This window comes from Ahaetulla prasina, chromosome 6 (assembly GCF_028640845.1).
Source record: "Ahaetulla prasina isolate Xishuangbanna chromosome 6, ASM2864084v1, whole genome shotgun sequence".
Classification (NCBI taxonomy): domain Eukaryota; kingdom Metazoa; phylum Chordata; class Lepidosauria; order Squamata; family Colubridae; genus Ahaetulla; species Ahaetulla prasina.
The window spans coordinates 31,498,160-31,521,371 of NC_080544.1; the positions used below are offsets into that span (position 1 = coordinate 31,498,160).

At 42.3% G+C, this 23,212-nt stretch overlaps 1 protein-coding gene across 1 annotated transcript in view; it reads right to left on the minus strand.

Annotated features, from left to right (window-relative positions):
• Positions 1–16,721, minus strand: part of LOC131200806 (putative lysosomal acid lipase/cholesteryl ester hydrolase) — a 30,427-nt gene extending 13,706 nt beyond the window's left edge. Inside the window, exons 1-4 of the mRNA XM_058188070.1 lie at positions 16,714–16,721; positions 15,370–15,476; positions 13,966–14,083; positions 9,180–9,378 (exon numbers count right to left, since the gene is read on the minus strand). Coding sequence (XP_058044053.1) covers positions 9,180–9,378; positions 13,966–14,083; positions 15,370–15,471 — 419 coding nt within the window. The 5' untranslated portion in view covers positions 15,472–15,476; positions 16,714–16,721. The remainder of the gene's footprint in view (positions 1–9,179; positions 9,379–13,965; positions 14,084–15,369; positions 15,477–16,713) is intronic.
• Positions 16,722–23,212: the final 6,491 nt, after the last annotated feature.

The window sequence follows — 23,212 nt, forward strand, 5'->3', positions numbered from 1 at the left end:
GCAACACAAAAATACATAAAACTACACAACTGTAACTTTATTTGCTTCTTGCTATCCCTGGTCCTTAACATCGAGGTACCTGATCAAAGCCTCGACCATACACATGCTGTAATTGTTCCCATGTAAAAAAATAATAATTCAAAGTAGATTTGTCCAGAACAATGTCTATCTGGTATTGGTAATAGTGATTTAGTTAGGCCCTGGCTGAAGGCTCTTAAGGAATTAATATTACTTTATTGTATTATTTGTATTATGTTGTACTATACTGTGCCCTGTTACACTATGTTATGCTACGCTACGCTACGCTACGCTACGCTATGCTACATATGCCACACTACAGTATATTATATTATTCAAATCTGTAGAGCTGCCCATCTCACCAGAAATAACAGGATGGCATCAGGTAAACAACAGGTGTAATACTATAAAAGTAAATACTATAAAAACAATTATATAAATCCTGGGCAGAGGGAGGATAAGAATGGTGTCTTCAACAATGGAGACATCTAAACATGTCTCTGGTTCCCTGGGAGCTGAAACCTGATAACATAACCAGACATTGAGGTACTCTGAAATGTCAAAAAGGATGGAGCTAATCTAGTTTCAGGGGGATGCATGTTCCATAAGGTGGTTGCCATGGCAGAGAAAGCAAGTATCTTGATCCCTAGTTGATGGTATGCACAGCATGTCTTCTTTGCCTGATCTAACTGGGCAGGCCAATATAAACTGGGGAGAGGCAGTTCTTCAGATTACACAGCCCCTTGCCATGACAAGCTTTAAAAATCAAAACCAGGACTTGAATTAGACCTGGAAGCAAACTGGCAATCAATGCAACTTGAAAAGCAGAGATGAAACATGCTCTCTGTACCAACGAAGTCTCCAAATACTTTTCAAAGACAGCCCCATGTAATGCAGTAGCCCAATCTGGATGTGATTAGGGCACAAATGAGTGTAAGCAGGGCCCAACTGTCACAAAAGACGAAGTTAAACAAAAACCCTTCTAGTCATGACTGCCACCTCCTCATCAAGCAGGAGTTGTGAGTCTAGGATGACCCTCCAGATTGTCCATCCAACACCAAGATGGCTTAGTCCTGGTTCCAGGAAGCAGTGGCCCCAAAATCTTGAACCACTCAGTTTTCCAGGGTTCAGCTGAAGACTATTATTCCCCATCCAGATCCTTACAGCCCCAGATAAGACATTCCCGGCATCACTGAATTCACCAAGGTAGAGATATACAATTGGGTATCATCAGCATAGTGATATCATTACCAGAATACCCATGGCAACAGGTCAGCTTAGCCCGTGGCCTCATATAAATGATAAAAAGGAGAGGAGAAAGCATCAAACCCTGTGGCACTTACCACATAGTAGGGCCTGAGGATGAGATCTATTGTCTCCAAACATCACCCACTAGAACCAACTGATTGGATAATATTAATCCCTCCTGTGAATATTTTCACAGAAGGGAACTTATTAACTTCCTGGTTCAATCCAATAAGCCGAACAGTAGGAGCCGTGGTGGCACAGAGGTTAGAATGTAGTACTTCAGGCTAACGCTGCCACAGCTGGGAGCTCAATCCTGGCAGGCTCAAAGTTGACTCAGCCTTCCACCCTCCTGAGGTTGGTAAAATGAGGACCCAGATTGTTGGGAGCAATATGCTGACATTATAAACTACTGAAAGAGTGCTGTAAAGAGTGTGGTATATACGTTTAAGTGCTATTGCTATTGCATCACTACATTTTTAGCTTTCCTTAAGGCTTCCTTCATGGGAACCTGTCACTTACAGTTCAAAGATTCACAACATTAACAGACCTATCTGACTCTTTTTAAACAAATAAATATTCCGTTTGTCCATTCCTGTTTCCTAAATCCACCTTTCCATGTTGTTCAGTGACACCTATTTTTGACTTTAAGCCTACTTTTTTATGTAGTATGACTCATTGCAGGAGGAATACCAGAGCATTATTTAGTAATATCATAAGATGGCCTTATATAAGATATATGTGTAATATTTTTTCCATATCCTAGATATTTTGATTATCAAAGAATCGTCTTCTAACCTTAAATTTATATTCGGAAGCGTCAGTAACCCATGAGAAAATAAACAAATTGAAATTTACATATCTTTTTTCTCCCTACTTTCTGCCTTCAAAATTCATATTTTTGCCAAGGCAACCAAAAGCTTTTTAATGAAGAAAACTAGAATAAAAATATATTGTGGTTAAACCAAATAACATGTTATTTTTATGTGTTTTTATTTTGTGACATTGCTTTTTGAATCAGTGTAATTATTGTATCCATTTTAAACTTGGCCAATATACTATGCAAATGTTTATTCCTAATTTACATTCACCCTAAAAGAATAAATTTGTAGAATTGACCAAATATTTTCATCAATTTGCCTTGAAATTTACCTGAAATTCCAGAATTTTTGCTGGTAAATTGAAAACTCCATGTGTCTTCTAGACCAGGTGGTTCCTCTAACATTTATTATCCAGACATCATAGCCAACATCTGCTAGGAAAAATCCCAGGCTGTTGCTAGGAAGATTTGCGATCCAACATCTCCCTTCCCACAATAAACCATGTACCAATAGAACAATTGGTCTGGGCTCTGCAAAGGAATCCAAGAATACATGATTTATTGTATGTTATCTATAAGTATAATGCTCCTCCAGAAACAGTGTATTATTTGAGGATTACATTCTGCCTTGTTTAAATGCCTTTACAGCATCACACTTACATTATGGTTTTGTAGAGATCTGGATTAAAATATCAAAATATAACTTGGACAAAGTGATGAGATTCTGCTGGTTCTAGGCGGTTTGGACGAACCGTTTGTTAAATTGCCGGTTCGCCCCGCCTCGCCCCGTTCCCTTCCCCTCCCCACCATTACTTACCGGCCTCACAGCACCGTTTGTTAAATTGCTGGCTCGCACTCTCCTCACCCCTGGGAGCACATCGAACCCTTTGTTAAATTTCTGGCTCAGCCGCCCTTCTCCCGGCCCCGCCCCACCACTACTTATTGGCCTCGGAGCACACCGAAGCGTTTTTTAAATTGCTGGCTCGCCCTCCCATCGCCCCTCCCCTCCACTATTTATTGGCCTTGCTAGCAGAGTTGCACAGTTTGCCTTAGTGACACACTGAGGCATAGCTGTAGCTATCGCTATCCTTTTGCTTGTGGCCCAGCCTTTCCTACTTTTGCTGCGGCCTACCACTCTGTTCCCCATCTTGGACTGCCCACCTCGGATTGCCCGATCGCTCCAGCAGCAGAAGGCAAGTACAGCCGAGTGCTGCCCCTGGGGAAGCGGGACTGGGAAAGGTGGTTGACCTGTGCCCGCCCAGCTGCCAGGCATGATATACATGCCTACGTGACATCCTGCGTACCGTGCCGGCAAGCCAAGACCGCCACGGGGGCCCCTCCCGGGCTCCTCCAACCCTTGCCGACACCCGACAGACCCTGGGGGGCGATCTCTATGGATTTCCTGACAGACCTGCCGCCGTCCTCTGGGTTCACCACGGTGCTGGTGGTGGTGGACATGCTCACCAAGATGGCACACTTCATCCCATGCCGCGGACTGCCCACAGCCGCAAAAACAGCCCGTCTCTTTCTGCAGCACATCTTCCGCCTCCATGGTCTACCGGACAGGGTGGTTTCGGACCGCGGAGTTCAGTTCACAGCCCGCTTCTGGAAGAGCCTGATGGCCGCGTTGGAGGTGCAGGTATGTCTGTCGTCATCGCACCATCCGGAGACCGACGGGGGTACAGAGAAGGTCATCGGTATACTGGAACAGTATCTCCGTTGCTTCATCAACCAGCAACAGGACAACTGGGCCGACTACCTGTCTCTGGCGGAGTTTGCTTTTAACAACTCTCAGCACACCTCTACTCAGATGACCCCGTTCTTTGCCAATGTGGGTACCATCCGGCTCTTCCTCTGGCACCACCGGACTCTCCTGTTCCCGAAACGCAGACCTTCCTGACGGAATTGCATGCGGTCCAACAGTTGGTACGTCAGCAGCTGAATCGGGCAAAGGAGGACTACAAACGGTCCGCTGACCGCTCCCGACGGGCAACGCCCCCGCTGGCAGTTGGAGACCGGGTGTGGCTCTCCACCAAACACCTCCCGTCCGACCGGCCGGTAAAGAAGTTGGACCACCGATTCATCGGCCCGTTCCCTGTCGAGGCAGTCATCAACCCGGTAGCCTACCGACTGACCCTGCCACGATCCATGCGGATCCACCCCGTTTTTCACCGGTCCCTTCTGGTTCCTGAGGCCACACCGAGTCCCCTTCGGTGCCCAACAGCACCCGTCACTGTCGCCGAGGACGGGTCGGAGGAATCCGAAGTCCACAGCGACGAGACTCGCTGGCTAAAGGGTCGTTCCAATATTTGATCGCGTGGAAGGGATACGGGACTGATTTCTCCTGGGTAGATGCCTCCGACGTTCATGCCCTGACCTGGTGCAGGCCTTCCATGAGCAGAACCCAGCCCGACCGCATCCCGATCGTCAGCCCCGGGGGAAGGGCCCTGCGGTGAGGGATAGTGTTGTGACCCAGGTTCCTGGACCCAGACTCCTGGACTCGGATGATTCAGAAAATGAGGGAGAAGACCTGGCAAGCCCTGCTTCTCTTGAGCCCTCTCCCTCCCTGGCACCCACTCAAAGGGAGGGGCCAGCGGGGCCTGATTCTCCGGCCTTCTTCTGATTTGGCAACGCCCCAAGAACAGTTTTGGAGGGACGCAAGATTACGAAGGCTTGATCGGCGTGCGCAGCAGCGGAAGAGTTGGGACAAAGCCAAGTCATAATTGTCATGCAGTGACATCTGCAGAGACTATAAATAGGAGGCGGGACTTCCTGGTTTTTTGTCTTGGACAAAGCAATGAATTTGGCGCGAGCTAATTCATGGAGGGAAGAATATATTCGTGAGTAATTCTGGCCTTATCTATAATTTCCTCGTTATCTCCAGAAACTTGGCAGGCCCGTGGGTAGACGTGGCCAGGACATGTATCTATGTAAATAAAAGGAAAAAAAAAAGGCCTCTGACGGACTCTTTGCTGGGAGTATTGGGGGAAGGGAAACAGAACACTCTGTCTCACTACTGTCAGTCTCTGGAGGCTCTGGAGTCCACATCTCACTCCCCGATGGCCCTGACCCGACCTCAGCCTCTGATGCAGAGCCCTCATCTGGGCCTTCCACAGCCTCCAGGACTGGCCCATGCTCTTCCTCAGCCTCATCGCTGTCTGACTCCATTGCCAGCTCCACACGCTGCTGGCGGACCTCCAACATAGGAGCTGTAACAGTTGATGGTGACTGAAGTTGATCTAGTTACTCTGTCACCTGGGTGACTACTTGATATCTTATCTAGGCAGCATATTTGTCCTAATAAAGATCCATTTGATTCCTGTATTAGGGTACAATATTGATGCCATCTTCAGTTCTAAATAATGTCTCAAGGGGTTTTGCTTCAAGGACTCAAAGCAAGTTTTTTCCCCTAGTCAGAGTAAATATCTGTTAATTAATGTCAGACACTTGTCTAGTAGTTGTTAACACTGGAAACAGTTAATTCTAAGAATATTTCTCTCCGCTCACCACTCAGCAAGATTTTTTTTAGAAGTAGGTTATACTGGATGCAAAAATTCTAATGAGTATTCAACTTCTAAATAAGAAGTCTCGATAGAAGATTGTGCTGCTGATGTTATCTAATTTGGTAATGAAATGTCTACAAGAAAATCACCAAGGGTCCCACAAATAAGAAGTCTAAATATAAATAAATTTGGGGAGCAATATTATGATACCACCTTCTTTTTGATCTAAGGGAGACCATTCATATTTTAAGAAGAGCACCACTTATTAAAAGAAAAGTATTTTGGAACTGTTTTCCAACTTAACCATCACTGTCTGAAAAGCTTCCATACTTTAGGGACACACAGCAGAAGAATTAAAAATAGCAGTGATCTAGGAAAGGAGAATGTGAGAAAAGCCAAGGCCCCAACAAGTTTCAAGAGTGAAAAAAGAGAGAAAAAGAGGCAAAGGAACTAGATAACTGGTCTGCAAAGGAGCCATCTTAAAGCCTGATGGTGAAAGACTTGCCAGCAAGTTATAATATCGTAAATTGCAAATCCCAAAAGTGATACTTTGGTATCACTTGGCAGCTAACTAAATGTGTGCCGACTGTGTGACACTTGCCACAATTGGCATCAGCAAATGTTCAGAAAGTAAAGCAGACATTTGAGGCTGATTGATCTCGGAAGAAGCAAAGTGACCCAACCTCAGTAAGGTGCCTTAGTGCATTTCCAAGGGCTACTCTGTATTGGCTGAAATGGCATTTATAAATTCTTGACAGCCATCCTCCTAGAGGATATCTATCATTAGCCCTTGATCAGGATAGATTTGGAAGGCTTCATAGCAGAGACAAAGAATTCTGGGGATAAGCTGATGTGAAGAAAAACAAATAAATTCACATAGATATTTCTTGCAGCTGTTCAATCCAATTGAAAAAGAAGTGCTGGATCCGTCTTTGGTAGACAGAGAAAAGCCAAAAAAGGTGATACCAAGACTATATTCTTAACTTACCTATTCCTGCTCCTTGGGAATGGCCAACAAAATATAAAGAGTCTTGTTTTGTTTTCTGTAGAATGAAATTTATTGTTGCTGGTATATCATAAATGGCCATTTCATGAAAACTGCAACACAAAAATACATAAAACTACACAACTGTAACTTTATTTGCTTCTTGCTATCCCTGGTCCTTAACATCGAGGTACCTGATCAAAGCCTCGACCATACACATGCTGTAATTGTTCCCATTTAAAAAAATAATAATTCAAAGTAGATTTGTCCAGAACAATGTCTATCTGGTATTGGTAATAGTGGTTTAGTTAGGCCCTGGCTGAAGGCTCTTAAGGAATTAATATTACTTTATTGTATTATTTGTATTATGTTGTACTATACTGTGCTCTGTTACACTATGTTATGCTACGCTACACTACACTACATTATGCTATGTTACGTTATGCTATGCTACGCGACGCTATGCTACGCTACGCTATGCTACATATGCCACACTACAGTATATTATATTATTCAAATCTGTAGAGCTGCCCATCTCACCAGAAATAACAGGATGGCATCAGGTAAACAACAGGTGTAATACTATAAAAGTAAATACTATAAAAACAATTATATAAATCCTGGGCAGAGGGAGGATAAGAATGGTGTCTTCAACAATGGAGACATCTAAACATGTCTCTGGTTCCCTGGGAGCTGAAACCTGATAACATAACCAGACATTGAGGTACTCTGAAATGTCAAAAAGGATGGAGCTAATCTAGTTTCAGGGGGATGCATGTTCCATAAGGTGGTTGCCATGGCAGAGAAAGCAAGTATCTTGATCCCTAGTTGATGGTATGCACAGCATGTCTTCTTTGCCTGATCTAACTGGGCAGGCCAATATAAACTGGGGAGAGGCAGTTCTTCAGATTACACAGCCCCTTGCCATGACAAGCTTTAAAAATCAAAACCAGGACTTGAATTAGACCTGGAAGCAAACTGGCAATCAATGCATCTTGAAAAGCAGAGATGAAACATGCTCTCTTCTAGGAGTGGACATAAAGGCTCATGCTTTCTGTACCAATGAAGCCTCCAAATACTTTTCAAAGACAGCCCCATGTAATGCAGTAGCCCAATCTGGATGTGATTAGGGCACAAATGAGTGTAAGCAGGGCCCAACTGTCACAAAAGACGAAGTTAAACAAAAACCCTTCTAGTCATGACTGCCACCTCCTCATCAAGCAGGAGTTGTGAGTCTAGGATGACCCTCCAGATTGTCCATCCAACACCAAGATGGCTTAGTCCTGGTTCCAGGAAGCAGTGGCCTCAAAATCTTGAACCACTCAGTTTTCCAGGGTTCAGCTGAAGACTATTATTCCCCATCCAGATCCTTACAGCCCCAGATAAGACATTCCCGGCATCACTGAATTCACCAAGGTAGAGATATACAATTGGGTATCATCAGCATAGTGATATCATTACCAGAATACCCATGGCAACAGGTCAGCTTAGCCCGTGGCCTCATATAAATGATAAAAAGGAGAGGAGAAAGCATCAAACCCTGTGGCACTTACCACATAGTAGGGCCTGAGGATGAGATCTATTGTCTCCAAACATCACCCACTAGAACCAACTGATTGGATAATATTAATCCCTCCTGTGAATATTTTCACAGAAGGGAACTTATTAACTTCCTGGTTCAATCCAATAAGCCGAACAGTAGGAGCCGTGGTGGCACAGAGGTTAGAATGTAGTACTTCAGGCTAACGCTGCCACAGCTGGGAGCTCAATCCTGGCAGGCTCAAAGTTGACTCAGCCTTCCACCCTCCTGAGGTTGGTAAAATGAGGACCCAGATTGTTGGGAGCAATATGCTGACATTATAAACTACTGAAAGAGTGCTGTAAAGAGTGTGGTATATACGTTTAAGTGCTATTGCTATTGCATCACTACATTTTTAGCTTTCCTTAAGGCTTCCTTCATGGGAACCTGTCACTTACAGTTCAAAGATTCACAACATTAACAGACCTATCTGACTCTTTTTAAACAAATAAATATTCCGTTTGTCCATTCCTGTTTCCTAAATCCACCTTTCCATATTGTTCAGTGACACCTATTTTTGACTTTAAGCCTACTTTTTTATGTAGTATGACTCATTACAGGAGGAATACCAGAGCATTATTTAGTAATATCATAAGATGGCCTTATATAAAATATATGTGTAATATTTTTTCCATATCCTAGATATTTTGATTATCAAAGAATCGTCTTCTAACCTTAAATTTATATTCGGAAGCTTCAGTAACCCATGAGAAAATAAACAAATTGAAATTTACATATCTTTTTTTCTCCCTACTTTCTGCCTTCAAAATTCATATTTTTGCCAAGGCAACCAAAAGCTTTTTAATGAAGAAAACTAGAATAAAAATATATTGTGGTTAAACCAAATAACATGTTATTTTTATGTGTTTTTATTTTGTGACATTGCTTTTTGAATCAGTGTAATTATTGTATCCATTTTAAACTTGGCCAATATACTATGCAAATGTTTATTCCTAATTTACATTCACCCTAAAACAATAAATTTGTAGAATTGACCAAATATTTTCATCAATTTGCCTTGAAATTTACCTGAAATTCCAGAATTTTTGCTGGTAAATTGAAAACTCCATGTGTCTTCTAGACCAAGTGGTTCCTCTAACATTTATTATCCAGACATCATAGCCAACATCTGCTAGGAAAAATCCCAGGCTGTTGCTAGGAAGATTTGCGATCCAACATCTCCCTTCCCACAATAAACCATGTACCAATAGAACAATTGGTCTGGGCTCTGCAAAGGAATCCAAGAATACATGATTTATTGTATGTTATCTATAAGTATAATGCTCCTCCAGAAACAGTGTATTATTTGAGGATTACATTCTGCCTTGTTTAAATGCCTTTACAGCATCACACTTACATTACGGTTTTGTAGAGATCTAGATTAAAATGTCAAAATATAACTTGGACAAAGTGGTGGGATTCTGCTGGTTCTAGGCGGTTTGGACGAACCGTTTGTTAAATTGCTGGTTCGCCCCGCCCCTTTCCCTTCCCCTCCCCACCGTTACTTACCGGCCTCACAGCACCGTTTGTTAAATTGCTGGCTCGCCCCTCGCCCGCCCCCACCCCACCACTACTTATTGGCCTCGGAGCACACCGAAGCGTTTTTTAAATTGCTGGCTCGCCCTCCCATCGCCCCGCCCCTCCACTATTTATTGGCCTTGCTCGCAGAGTTGCACAGTTTGCCTTAGTGACACACTGAGGCATAGCTGTAGCTATCGCTATCCTTTTGCTTGTGGCCCAGACTTTCCTACTTTTGCTGCGGCCTACCACTCTGTTCCCCATCTCGGACTGCCCACCTCGGATTGCCCGATCGCTCCAGCAGCAGAAGGCAAGTACAGCCGAGTGCTGCCCCTGGGGAAGCGGGACTGGGAAAGGTGGTTGACCTGTGCCCGCCCAGCTGCCAGCCATGACATACCCCATCCATGCACCTCGCTGCCCACCTGATCCATGCACCTTGCTGCCCACCCAATCCAAGCACCATGCGGCCACTGACCAAAGCCTGCCTGCATCCAAGCCTCTTGCTAGCCAGCCGATTCAAGCTCCTCGCTGGCCACATGGATAGCCCTCAAGCTCCTTGCTGGCCACGTGGATGTGCATAGGGACTACCCAGAGGGCTGAAAAAAGTGATTTCTGACAGGTTCTTGCACTTTTGACCAGACCTCGCATTTATGACCATCTTCACATTTATGCCCGTTGCAGCATTCTTAACCGTGTCACTCATTTCACAACTGCTTCTCTTCACCACGGTTACAAGATAGGGTGCAAAACGTAAAATGTGAGGACAGTCATAAATGTGAGGATAGGTCAAAAATAACTTTTTCAGCCCTCTGAGTAGTCCCTATGCACATAGGGACTACCCAGAGGGCTGAAAAAAATGATTTCTGACAGGTTCTTGCACTTTTGACCAGTCCTCACACTTATGACCAGTCCTCCTTTATGCCTGTTGCAGCATTTTTTGCATAGGGACTACTCAGAGGGCTGAAAAAAATATTTTTGACCTGTTCTCACACTTTTGATCAGTCCTCACACCTACGACTGTCCTCACATTTTACATTTTGTGCCCTATCTTGTAACCGTGGTGAAGAGAAGCAGTTGTGAAATGAGTCACATGGTCGTTAAAAATGCTGCAATGGGCATAAATATTAGGATGGTCATAAGTGTGAGGACCGGTTAAAAGTGCGAGGACTGGTCAGAAATGACTTTTTTTAGCCCTCTGAGTAGTTTCTATGCTCATAGCCATGGCCACCCAGTCACATGACCAGCTAGCCACGCCCACCCAGTCACATGACCAGCTAGTCATGACCAGCCAGTCACATGACCAGCTAGCCACACCCCAAAATAAGCCATGCCCACAGAACCCAAATGTTAAAAAATTTGAATCCCACCACTGCTTGGACCTTTGCAAATGCTTATGTTTCCAGGATTATGAGCCATCTGCAAAGACAGCCACAAGAACCTTAGCTAGTGTAATGTATTCTGAATAGGCGCTGCATACAGTGGTGGGATTCAGCCGGTTCGCACCTATTCGGGAGAACCGGTTGTTAACTTTCTAAGCAGTTGGGAGAACCGGTTGGTGGAAGAGATCTTATTTTGTTTTTTTCCCACTTTCCAGGGCTAATCCTGTAAGGAAGGCAGGAAGGAAACATTCTGGTGTTGTTTCTAGCCTAATCTTTATTGCCCTCCTTACAGAAACTGCCTCTCTGGTTAACCCTTAGTACATTGTAACAGCAAAGGCAAAGCGCCCATCGACATGAGTGACATTGAGTTGGCCACACCCACACGGTCACATGACCACCGAGCCATGCTTACCCAGCTGGTCATTAGGGCAGAGAACTGGTTGTTAAATTATTTGAATCCCACCACTGGCTGCATATATTGCTACACCCAGTCAGCGGCAGTTTGCCCTTCCAATGCAGATATCTGCAAAACCTTAATTGTGCTACACTAATTCACTACCGATATTTCTTTCAGAATATCTGTAAACTGGCCAACTAAAAGAACTCAGGCAAAAAACCAAACAAAAAACCAGCAATAAAATTGCATAACAATAGAGCACGTTAAATATATAATAACAAAAGAGGATCAAAAGAGCTATACATTACTTATGTAATTCCCTAAAACAATTCCTGGAGCCAAAATCATTCTGGTAACCTGTGCAACCACCTTATCATCAGTATCATCTTTACACTAAGCAGTCTGGCTATCATATTGTGCACCAATTGTAGCTTCCAAGCTGCCCCTATATAGCAAATTTCAAATCTTTATTGTCAATGCACAACATATGTATAATGAGATTGGCTGAGCTCCCTCAGTGCACACATTCAGTTTGTCAGGTGCATATGGTTCCTGTCTCAAAGGTTTCCTGGTCCATGGAGTGCTGTAATTGCTCTGGTGGTTGCTGCTGGAAGAGCACTCTTGGCCGAGACACACACCTGGTTTTTTTTTTCTATCAATGTGAAGTAGAACCAGGAAGATGCACAAGTCATGGACCAGCTCTTTGGGGTGAGCCTGACCCCATCAAGACCAAGTGTCAGGATCAAAATTAATGGATCCCCATAAAGTAGTAATTCTAATTGTCAGTAGGATTTTATCTGAGCTTGTTTTGTCCCAAGGTTGACTTAGCCTTCCATCCTTCCGAGGTGAGTAAAATGAGGACTCAAATTGTTGGGGGAAATATACTGACTCTGTAAACCACTTACAGAGGGCTGTAAAGCACTGTAAAGCGGTATATAAGTCTAAGTGCTGTTACTATTGCTATCTAGTCCCTTGCAGCCTCCAGTACCAATTCAAAACTTCACTAACTCTTAAGTCTTGCAATATTCCCTACTGGAGCAATCAATCAAGGCTTGACTGCTCTCCTTTCATGATTACCAATAGGGACTACACACTCAGGTGGGAGTTATTTATGAATAACCATGTAGTAATGCTCACTACAGGGGTGCGGTGGCTCAGTGACTAAGATGCTGAGCTTGTTGATCAGAAGGTTGGCATTTCAGCGGTTTGAATCCCTAGTGCCGCATAACAGAGTGAGCTCCTGTTACATGTCCCAGCTTCTGCCAACCTAGCAGTTCGAAAGCACGTAAAAAATGCAAGTAGAAAAATAGGGACCACCTTTGGTGGGAAGGTAACAGCATTCCATGCGCCTTTGGCATTTAGTTATGCCACATGACCACGGAGACATCTTCAGACAGCACTGGCTCATCGGCTTTGAAACAGAGATGAGCACCGCCCCCTAGAGTTGGGAACGACTAGCACATATGTGTGAGGGGAACCTTTACCTTTACCTTTATCTTAACGTTTACTACTTCCAGCTCTTGATGCTAGTTTAGGAACGTACCATAGTTCAGGGGTGTCAAACACCCACAGGCAGATAGGCCCAGAGTTGTCCCATCTAAGAATGGCAAGGGACCAGCCCATGCCGACCCGGCCCCGCCCAGCCAGTTGACTATGATAACCAGGCCATGCCCCCTCTGGCTCCCCAAGGGAAAACAAAATCCTGATATGGCCCAAGATGGGATTGAGTTTCAATGCTACCAAGCAGTCTAACAGAATCAGGAGAGATGCATTACTACTATCTCCATTAGAATGGACAATCTCATGACCAAGATTCTAAGTATGTCACTTCCCCTGGAATCCTCTATAACGGGAACATGTTCTTAACAACTTTTCCCAATGTTGGAGATCAGTGTAAGGTTGCAGATTAAGTGAAAGTTCTTAAGTACAGCTGGAATAAGGAATGTTCCAGTGGTGGCTTGCCCCCTGTTTGGACCGGTTCTATAGAACCGGTAGTAAAACTGGCAGAAACATCATCAAAAGTGATCTGCGCATGTGCAGGCATGATGCGAACCGGTAGTAAAGATAAGTAGGACCCACCCCTGGAATGTTCCCTTTAAAAGAGAGACCACCGTGTTTCTTTCATGACAAGGCTAATGACATAATTTTCCCTCAGAGAAGCCTTAACTATCTCCTGAATCCAGCCACAAATGCTCCACCTGTAGGAGCCAGAAGGGGCCTGGATCCAGATCACCAGAGGCAAAGGTCTCACTACGGAGACACCTATCATTTCTTTGGCTCCACAAGTTCAAAGGAATCTTGGAATGAACCGCCCATCATAATACCTAACACCTGCACCTTGTTGAATGATAATATCACATTCAAGCCAAATATCTGTGGCGTAAAAAGAAGCTCTTTTCCAAAGTTGAAAACAGAAGCAGCTTTGTACTCTTCCCCTGCCCCCAAAGGCAGAGTGAGTTTTTCATGACCACTTGAATATATATTGCAATCCAAGTGTGGAAATGTCACATGTCAGACTTACCTTCTTTATGTGGGCAGTGTTTCCCATGAGGAATTCTGTTTAACTGAAGATAATAGCCATCATCAGTCAGAACTTGATACTCTTCACTGGGATACCCCCAATATTGGAGGATTTCAGGCTGTAAATGAAATAAATTCTTACTCAATATCTAAGGTGAACAGCTATTTTCAATAAATTGAATAGATTTCTGCTCCATATATCTTTATGGGTTTGTCTTCAGATTTAGTGACTTAGGAGTCCTGGAAAATTAATCCAGATGGAACATGCAGAAATTATAAATACAGAAACATGAACTGCATGTTAGATCACAAACAGACCAATTAGAATATAGCACAATTAGCTGACATTTCGTGGGTGTAGTAGCAGATTGTTTGTTGATTTGCTGACTGTTGATTTGCTGCTAAAATTTGTATGATAAGCCAATGATTCATCCTGAGAATGATGGGTAGAATTGGTGCTCTTGTCATGGTGGCCTCTGTTTCTCTCCATGCACCCCAGGTATCGGAGAGCAAGTGAAGAGTCCGGGACTCAGGAATCTCAGTAGCTTTTGGTTAGTTTTGTTAGAACTGGCTTGATGTCAGGGTTCTGACCAATGCCCTAATAAAATCAGGAGCCTCAAGCCATTTTGCAAAAAAAAAAATCCAATTGTTTATTAGGAGCACAATGTCAGCACAACCTAAGTGAAACCAGCTCTGAGTTCGCGCCTTGCCTCTGACCCTGTTGCCCCTCCCCCAAGGTGTGTCACCAGTCACATTTCCCAATGAAGCAATTTCGCGGGTCGTAGAAGTAATTCCCTCCAGCTGTTGCAGGTCTCCATGGAGATGGCCTTGACTTTGCTGGCTAGGATGTGTTTTGTTTTGACTGAGATGTGAATTCTTCAGTATAGGTGCGAGGCATGATTTCCCATCCCCCTGCCTATGGCAACTCTGGAGGAGGTCAGGAAAGCTTCACGAGTTGACAGTTCAATGTCAGGACAGTTACTCCTAGGATAGGTTTGCACCTTGTAATTATGTACTGTTATCTCTACTGGGCAGCAGAATAGAACATGTTTCAGTTCTGTCGTATTATAATAAAATAATGTTATCATAAATGGTGAAGCTTCAGAACAAATGGATTTCTACTTCAGAGGTTGTCTCAAAGGTGCTTTTTCCAAAAGGCAACAAGACTTTCTTAACTTTTTCTTTGAAACATTTTGTTTCTCATTTCTCATAAGAAAAAAAAACCAAGACAGTTGCTTTTGGAAAAAGCACTTTTGGGACAACCATGACCTGGATTATTTAGAATCTCCATAGATGCTTTAAAAGTTCTTCCTAAGTGAAGACTTAAGATGCTCTTGGCATGCCAAAGACAGGAGCAAAGAGCATAATCACAAAGAAAGATATTGTTTTCATGTAAACAACTTACGATTGTCATGAATCCTTCAGGATTCAAATGTCTTCTATTGAAAGAATATTCTGAATTTGTAGTCTGCTGGATTAAGCATGCCAATGCCAGAAACACCCACATCCCACCTGTGGGGAAAATTATTATGTTTTAAGATTATAATTTTAATATCTGAAAATCTTCAGGAATCATTTTTGATAGGTAATAGAATATATTTCCCAAAGGCCTGGCTGTATTGTCTTCACAACTAAAACAATTTGGCAACATTTATTAGTTGGCATTTCCTAGATTTATGCTCTGAAAATGGTCAACCATTCTTACTACAGAAATAATAATTATATTAATAAAAACAATATATTCTTTAAAAAAACCTATTTACAATCCAAAAATAATTTAAAGTCATTTAAGAAAATATTATTAAAACAAATCTTTTTAAAAAGGCAAAGAGAAGACCTTGGTTTTGATAACTACAAAACCTGTTTTTCTACAATATAAATGTATGTGTAGATTGAAGGATGTGATAAGTTTTGTAATGAAAATGAAAATGAGATACATGAGAATGAGGAAAACATATCACATCCTTCAATCTACACATACGTTTATATTGTAGAAAAACAGGGAGAACCTTGTTATATTGTAGAATTGTTATATTGTATTGTATTGTATTGTATTATATTGTTATATTGTAGAATTGTTATATTGTAGAATTGAAGAACCTTGTTATATTGTAGAAGTATATTGTAGAAAAACAGGGAGAACCTGACCCTTTAAATCGGGGTGAAATCTAAAAACTTTCCCTACTGGTTCTGTGGGTGTGGCTTGGTGGTCAGGTGACTGAATGGGCATGGTCAATAATAATGAATAATAAAAACAATAAAGTATACAAAACTTGGGAGGCACCTGTCTACCTTCTTTAAAAATAGAGGCCCAGTCTACCAATTGCGTTTTACTGAGAGGCACCGGTCTACCAAATGCCCATTTTTTTTTGGGCAGGCGCCGGTCTACCTTCTTTAAAAATAGAAGCACCGGTCTACTAGCTGCCTACAGGGCTGATCAGCTGTAGTGCAGCCCTTTGGAGTGCCACGGCAGTCATTTAAGGCTGTTTGCAGCTATATCACCACCGAGTGCTTCAGGGACAGAGAAGAGGAACAGCGAGGGGTGGGTCGTGGGGGGGGGCAGGGATTTTTGCTACCGGTCCTCCGAACTACCTGCTCCCATCGCTACAGGATTGTGCGATCCAGTCCGAACCGGGAGCATTTCACCCCTGCTTTAAATGACTCAAACTCAATAATCCCCAGCTAGAATTCTTGGTCAGTTATGTCACTGTAAGAAAATTAAATTCAGTTGTAAAAGTCTAATGCTTACCTGTTAAGTTTATTGTCCAGGAGACCTTGAATACTGAACAGATGCTGCATAAAGTTTAACAGAATATAGTAAAGTATAAGTAAGTTGGTGAGTGTAGCAATTTATGTAATTATAAATAATGATGTAAGAGCTAAGCTGAACAAATTTTTAAAGACATTTTAAATACCCTTAGGTTAAAATATGTATCAGGTTTAAGTTTTAAATTGGCTGACTCAGGGAAACAAAAGATAGAATCCAAGAAAACAAAAACTGCTACACAATTGCCTGAGGCTGCTCATTACCGGTATGTCTCATTATGCCTAAGGATGTTTATTATTTATGGGAAGAAAAAAAATTGGACATGAAACAGTTTGGGCAAGAAATCCTGGATGGTGCCTCTTTATGAGATTTAAAAAGTAGGGTGGTAAAAGCTTTGAAGATTCCTTTTTAACTTCCAAAGAGCAATGAAAGATTAAATCCTGCAGTGCCACAAGAAAGATTTACAGGTCAAAGCAAAAAGAAGGATATAAAGTTGGACTATTTGACCAGCAATGAAATATTTGTTTGATATTTCTGTAACTTGCAATGTATCTTTTGCTGAACTAAGATGGAAAGGATGATGATATATAGATTTTATTTATTTTACTCCATTTACAATATTTATGTAGCTGCCAATCTTATATGGAACTGTGGGCAGTGCCAATCAGCAATTAAAACAATATAAATAATAAAGTAACATAATACATAAATAGATTAGTACCACAAACAATGAAAGCCTGGCACAGATAAATGTTAGATGAAACTTAGGTTCTGGGGCAGAAGAGTGTTTTCTATTTTGTCTTTTGTTGTCTTTTTCTTCTCTTTTTTTCTTTCTGCATCAGCTTTTATTTTTATTTTTTCTTCTAGTTTAGTTTCTATTAGTTTTCACTATGTTTATGAAAACATCCTTAAAATTATTAAAAAACAAACATTTACAATACGGCTTTGGAATTAAGTAAAAATAGCTTCTCGTGGGTAATAGAACTGTTTTATTTTTTACAAGATGTAACACAGATTAATAATTTCATGATTTCAAACACTGGACAATAGGAGAGACTAAAAATTCTCAGGAGAGGAAAGATACACTGCAAGATGGCCATCACAATAACAATAGTGAAAGAGGCTTTTGAAGGATGAAATTAGAAAATAGTAGCCATGATATCAATGTCAGTAATGATATCTGCTTCTATGGATAGAATTTGTCCAAAAGATATTACTGAAGAAATATCATGTGTAAAACAATTTTTTTCTGACAAGGTGCCGATGGTATCGAAAGTGGATTTACAGCTGACAGGCCAAGAGAATGACTAAAAAAAATGTTTCACTGGATCTAGAAAAAGCTGTAAAATTTAAAAAGCAAATACTAATAATAAACCAAGGGTTTAATCTAGATAATTTTTCCCAATTGGATGTACAAAAGAATCTTATTAAAATCTTGAAAAACTGATGGGGAAAAAATGAACAGAAATCAAATTTTAAGTCAATATTTGAATAAACTAAAGAATAGAAGTAAATGGAAGGAATATGAAGTTGGGTTAAATGATCAAGGTTAAAAAAGATATGCTGTTCCTTCTAGCTACCCTTTTTGCATTTTCTATTGACACCAGGACTGAAAAAAAATGTTTCATGGATTTTTATATATATATAAGAGATGGAAAATGGGAAGAAGAGATAAATGTTTCTGACTTGAGAAACACTGAAGAGTTACTAAATTTATATATAGTTATGATAATTAGAAGTCATTTTTATCTATTATTACATTCTTATTTTTCTTTTCTTTTTTCTCTTTTTAATTACACTTTTACACTAGAGCAATTACACTACTCCTATCTTCTTTTGAGTTTAATCTACATTAAATGTTACTATTGTAATCAAACTGATTAGTAATTATATACAGTACATAAGGAATTATTTCCATTGTCTTTCTGGCTTCTCTTTATTCTGAAAAGCCCTTTAGCCTCTACCCTTGTTCAGAAAGATATTGTCTCTTCATGTCTGTAGCATAATTTTCCCCTTTTCGGGAAATATTTTTGGTTTTTCTGAGTAGTGTTGGATGTCTGCCCTTCCCCATCAATTTTAAGTGTAAAGGTTTATTAAAGCTTTTCTTCTCTTCTCTTTTCTTTTCTTTTATGTACACTGAGAGCATATGCACCAAGACAAATTCCTTGTGTGTCCAATCACACTTGGCCAATAAAAAATTCTATTCTATTCTATTCTTGCAGATGTCCTCTGGGTGTCCCTGTCTTGGTGCTATGTAAAAATTTACTCTACTCCTCTGCAGCAGCTCTCATTTCTAGCAGGCTACAATCCTTCAGTATCCCAGATAAGGTGCTACCAAACTCCCTCGGTTAGACTAACATGTCCCTTTTCTTACAAAAGCCAGCTCACATCCCAGTTTCCCAACTGATGCACTTCCCTTGCCTTTCACCTTAGTTGAACTTGGACTATATAGAAGGAGTTTATACTGTAGTTACACCTTATATCAGGGGTGTCCAAACTTGGCCCCTTAAAGAGTGGTGTACTTCAACTCCCAGAATTCCCCAGCCAGCATGAGCTATAAATATGAGCAAGTTGCTGGCTTGGGAATTCTGGGAGTTGAAGTCCACCACTCTTCAAGGGGCCAAGTTTGGACATCCCTGCCTTATATCCTGCCCAGAAGTTTTAGTTTCTTCCCACTCTGCAGAGTCCTCAGTGTTCTTACAGCTAAAACTCTTTCCCATCCCCTCCACCAACATTGTCAAAGGATTGTCTAGAGCAGCTGCGCTGTCCAATGTGGTTGGGTGACTTTGGGTCAGAGACTCTTGCAGCCCAACTCATGTCACAGGGTTGTTGTGGGAAAAAATAGGAGGAATATTGATTTGTTTGCCACCTTAAATCGCATGTGAGGAAAAAAAAATCTGGGATAAAACTTTTTTTTTTTTAAAAAGAAAACGAAATAGCCCAACCCCCTTGAGAGTGAAGAATCAAAGGATTTAACATGTTCTCACCAGACGATTGGCATGTTGTACTTGTAGCAGTAGAAAAGTCCCAAGTATGTGGTAGCATTCCTGAGAAATCTCAGTTCCAAAGCAACTAGTAAAGATGCAACAGGCATCCTTATATATCAGGGATGTAAGAAAGATTAGCCCTTTCTGACCCATTTTCAATTTCAAAATAGGACCAGACAGACATGATTAGATGCTCTCAAGCCATTAATTCATCTACTATAACACTGGCAGAAGGAGAAATTACCCAGGAGGAGAAATTAAAACAATAGCTAATTATAGAGCTTGAAAGAACTTCTAGTTCAACCCCTGCCCAAGGGAGGAGTTCTTAAATCATCTTGGACAAATGGTTGTTCAACCTCTTTATTGAAAACCTCTAGCATTCTCACTTCCAGGAAACTCCTCCTTATTTCCAGGTTGGATCTGCCTCTGACAATCCTGCTTTCAGATGTTATAGAGAATATATCAACACCCTCTTCCCTTCACTTTGTTGAAGACTGCGTCATGTCTCCCCTAAGCCTTCTCCCCTAAGCCTTCCATGACAAAGGAAGCTGAGACGTTATTAATATGCAGAAGACTAACTTTTATTTCACCCAGCTCTAGTATTGTAACAAGTACTCACAAACCAATTCAGGGCAACATATCCTTTCTCAATGCACCCATAAGCCACAGTGAGAAGAAATAGCGTAAAACTTTCTGATTCCTAATGGTGCTGTATATTCTGTCAGCAACTTAGAGACAGACAACATCCCTGAGCCATTATAAAGTCAATTTTTTTTAAAAAAGTATACCAAATTAGATAGAACCAATCTCAAGATAGACCCAAAAGCAATGGATTCCAAACAAGGTCCTTTATATCTTTCTATAAATGGTCATAAATAATAGCACCCTGGACCAGAGGTGGGTTTCAGCAGGTTCTGACCAGTTCTGGAGAACCAGTAGCGGAAATTTTGAGTAGTTTGGAGAACAGGTAGTAAAAATTCTGACTGGCTCCACCTCCATCTATTCTCTGCCTCCCAAGTCCCAGCTGATCGGGAGGAAATGGGGATTTTGCAGTAACCTTCCCCTGGAATGGGGTGGAATGGAGATTTTACAATATTCTTCCCCTGCCACGCCCACCAAGCCATGCCATGCCCACCAAGCCATGCCCACAGAACCAGTAGTAAAAAAATTTGAAACCCACCACTGCCCTGGACTGTTGGCCTTCTGCTTAAGGCCACCTTGTAAAGTATTTGCACCTTTTTTACATTGTGCTTTCCCTTATTGTGCGGCTGTATTTTCTTTTCATCTCTTTTGGATGCCTTCAAAAGGATGTTTGGCTATTGTACTTTGTTTGCTAGTGGCTAAAAAAACTCCAAGACGCCTGTCTCCTACAGCACCTGTGTCAAGATTGCAGCTTTATTGGCAACTCTGCTGTGCTGATGATGGGGAGAGACTCAAATGGTAGAGAAATAGGGCAATCCAAATGCCTGCAATATTGCTAAACAGAGTTTAGTGCTAATCTGCCTTTCCATACACTTGAGACACAAAGTCAGCGGAAATCCAGGAGCCCTGAATGACTGTCTCTGTAACTGTTTCTTATCCAAGAATAGGAAAGATGAATAAAGAAAAAAAAAGTAATTTGTGAATGATATCAGTTATGTGAATGGGAGAAGGAAAGATTTCACTGCATAGCAAAAAAAGACAGTACATAATCCACCCTTTGAGCAATTTATGGGATTATTGACATTTCTTGCAATGGAAACAACTAGGCAAGTATTTTAAAAAATCAGCCATTCTAAGAGGTGATTGTTTCTCACAGAGAGGCATAAATCTAAGAGACATAAAAGGGAGTAGCAAATCCTATATAACAGGGGTCTCCAACCTTGGTCCGTTTAAGACTTGTGGACTTCAACTCCCAGAGTCCCTCAGCCAGCAAAGCTGGCTGAGGAACTCTGGGAGTTGAAGTCCACAAGTCTTAAAGGGACCAAGGTTGGAGACCCCTGCTATGTAAGACCATTTAAACATGCCAGCTGATATTCATGCAGGGACATCAGGAGGGAACAGGTGTGCAAATCTGAACTGCCACTCCACCTCCTCCCCCAGCAAGGTGTGGTCAATGAAAGCAATGACAATCTGCTGCTGGAGCCATTAACGTTTTATAGAATGAATGAATGAATGAATGAATATTTTAATTTGTATACCGCCCTTCTCCCGAAGGACTCAGGGCGGTGAAAAGGCAGATAAAATACAGATACACACAATAGTTAAAAACATCCCTTAAAAAACTAATTTAAATTTGCCCAAATGTTAAAATAACACACTCCCTCATAAAATTACAAAACTTTAAAACCCATCAAATTCAATTAAAATTTAAAGATAAAAATCAAGCTAGTCCAGCCATACGAAATAAATAAGTTTTAAGTTCGCGGCGAAAGGTCCTAAGGTCAGGCAGTTGTCGAAGTCCGAGGGGAAGTTCGTTCCACAGGGTCGGAGCCCCCACAGAGAAGGCCCTCCCCCTGGGGGCCGCCAGTCGACACTGTTTGGCTGACGGTACCCTGAGGAGTCCCTCTCTGTGGGAGCGTACCGGTCCTAAGCCAGGGAGCACTTTAAAGGTGGTAACCAATACCTTGAAGCGCACCCGGAAAACAACAGGTAGCCAGTGCAGTCTGCGCAGGATAGGTGTTATGTGGGAGCTCCGAACCGCTCCCTCAATAACCAAGAGCTGTTCTGAACTAGCTGAAGTCTCCGGGTGCTCTTCAAGGGGAGCCCCATGTAGAGAGCATTGCAGTAGTCCAGGCGAGAGGTAACGAGAGCATGAGTGACTGTGCATAAGGCATCCCGGTCCAGGAAGGGACGCAACTGGCGGATCAGGCGAACCTGATAAAAAGCTCTCCTGGAGACGGTCGCCAAATGATCTTCAAAGGACAACCGACCATCCAGGAGCATGCCCAAGTTGCATACCTTCTCCATTGGGGCCGATAACTCACCCCCGACAGACAGCCGCATCTGCAGCTGACTGTACCGAGGTGCCGGCATCCACAGCCACTCCGTCTTGGAGGGATTAAGTTTGAGCCTGTTCCTCCCCATCCAGACCCGTATGGCTTCCAAACACCGGGACAGCACTTCGACAGCTTCACTGGGGTGGCCTGGGGTGGAAAAGTACAGCTGAGTATCATCAGCGTACAGTTGGTATCTCACCCCAAAGCCACTGATGATCTCACCCAGCGGCTTCATATAGATGTTGAACAGGACGGCACCCCTCACATGAGGCACCTTGGAGTCGATCTCTGCCCCCCTGTCAACACCGTCTGCATCCGTTCAGAGAGGTAGGAGGAGAACCACTGATAAACGGTGCCTCCCACTCCCAACCCCTCCAACCGGTGCAGCAGGATACCATGGTCGATGGTATCAAAAGCCGCTGAGAGGTCTAATAGGACCAGGGCAGAGGAGTAAACCCTATCCCTGGCCCTCCAGAGATCATCCACCAGTGCGACCAAAGCTGTCTCCGTACTGTA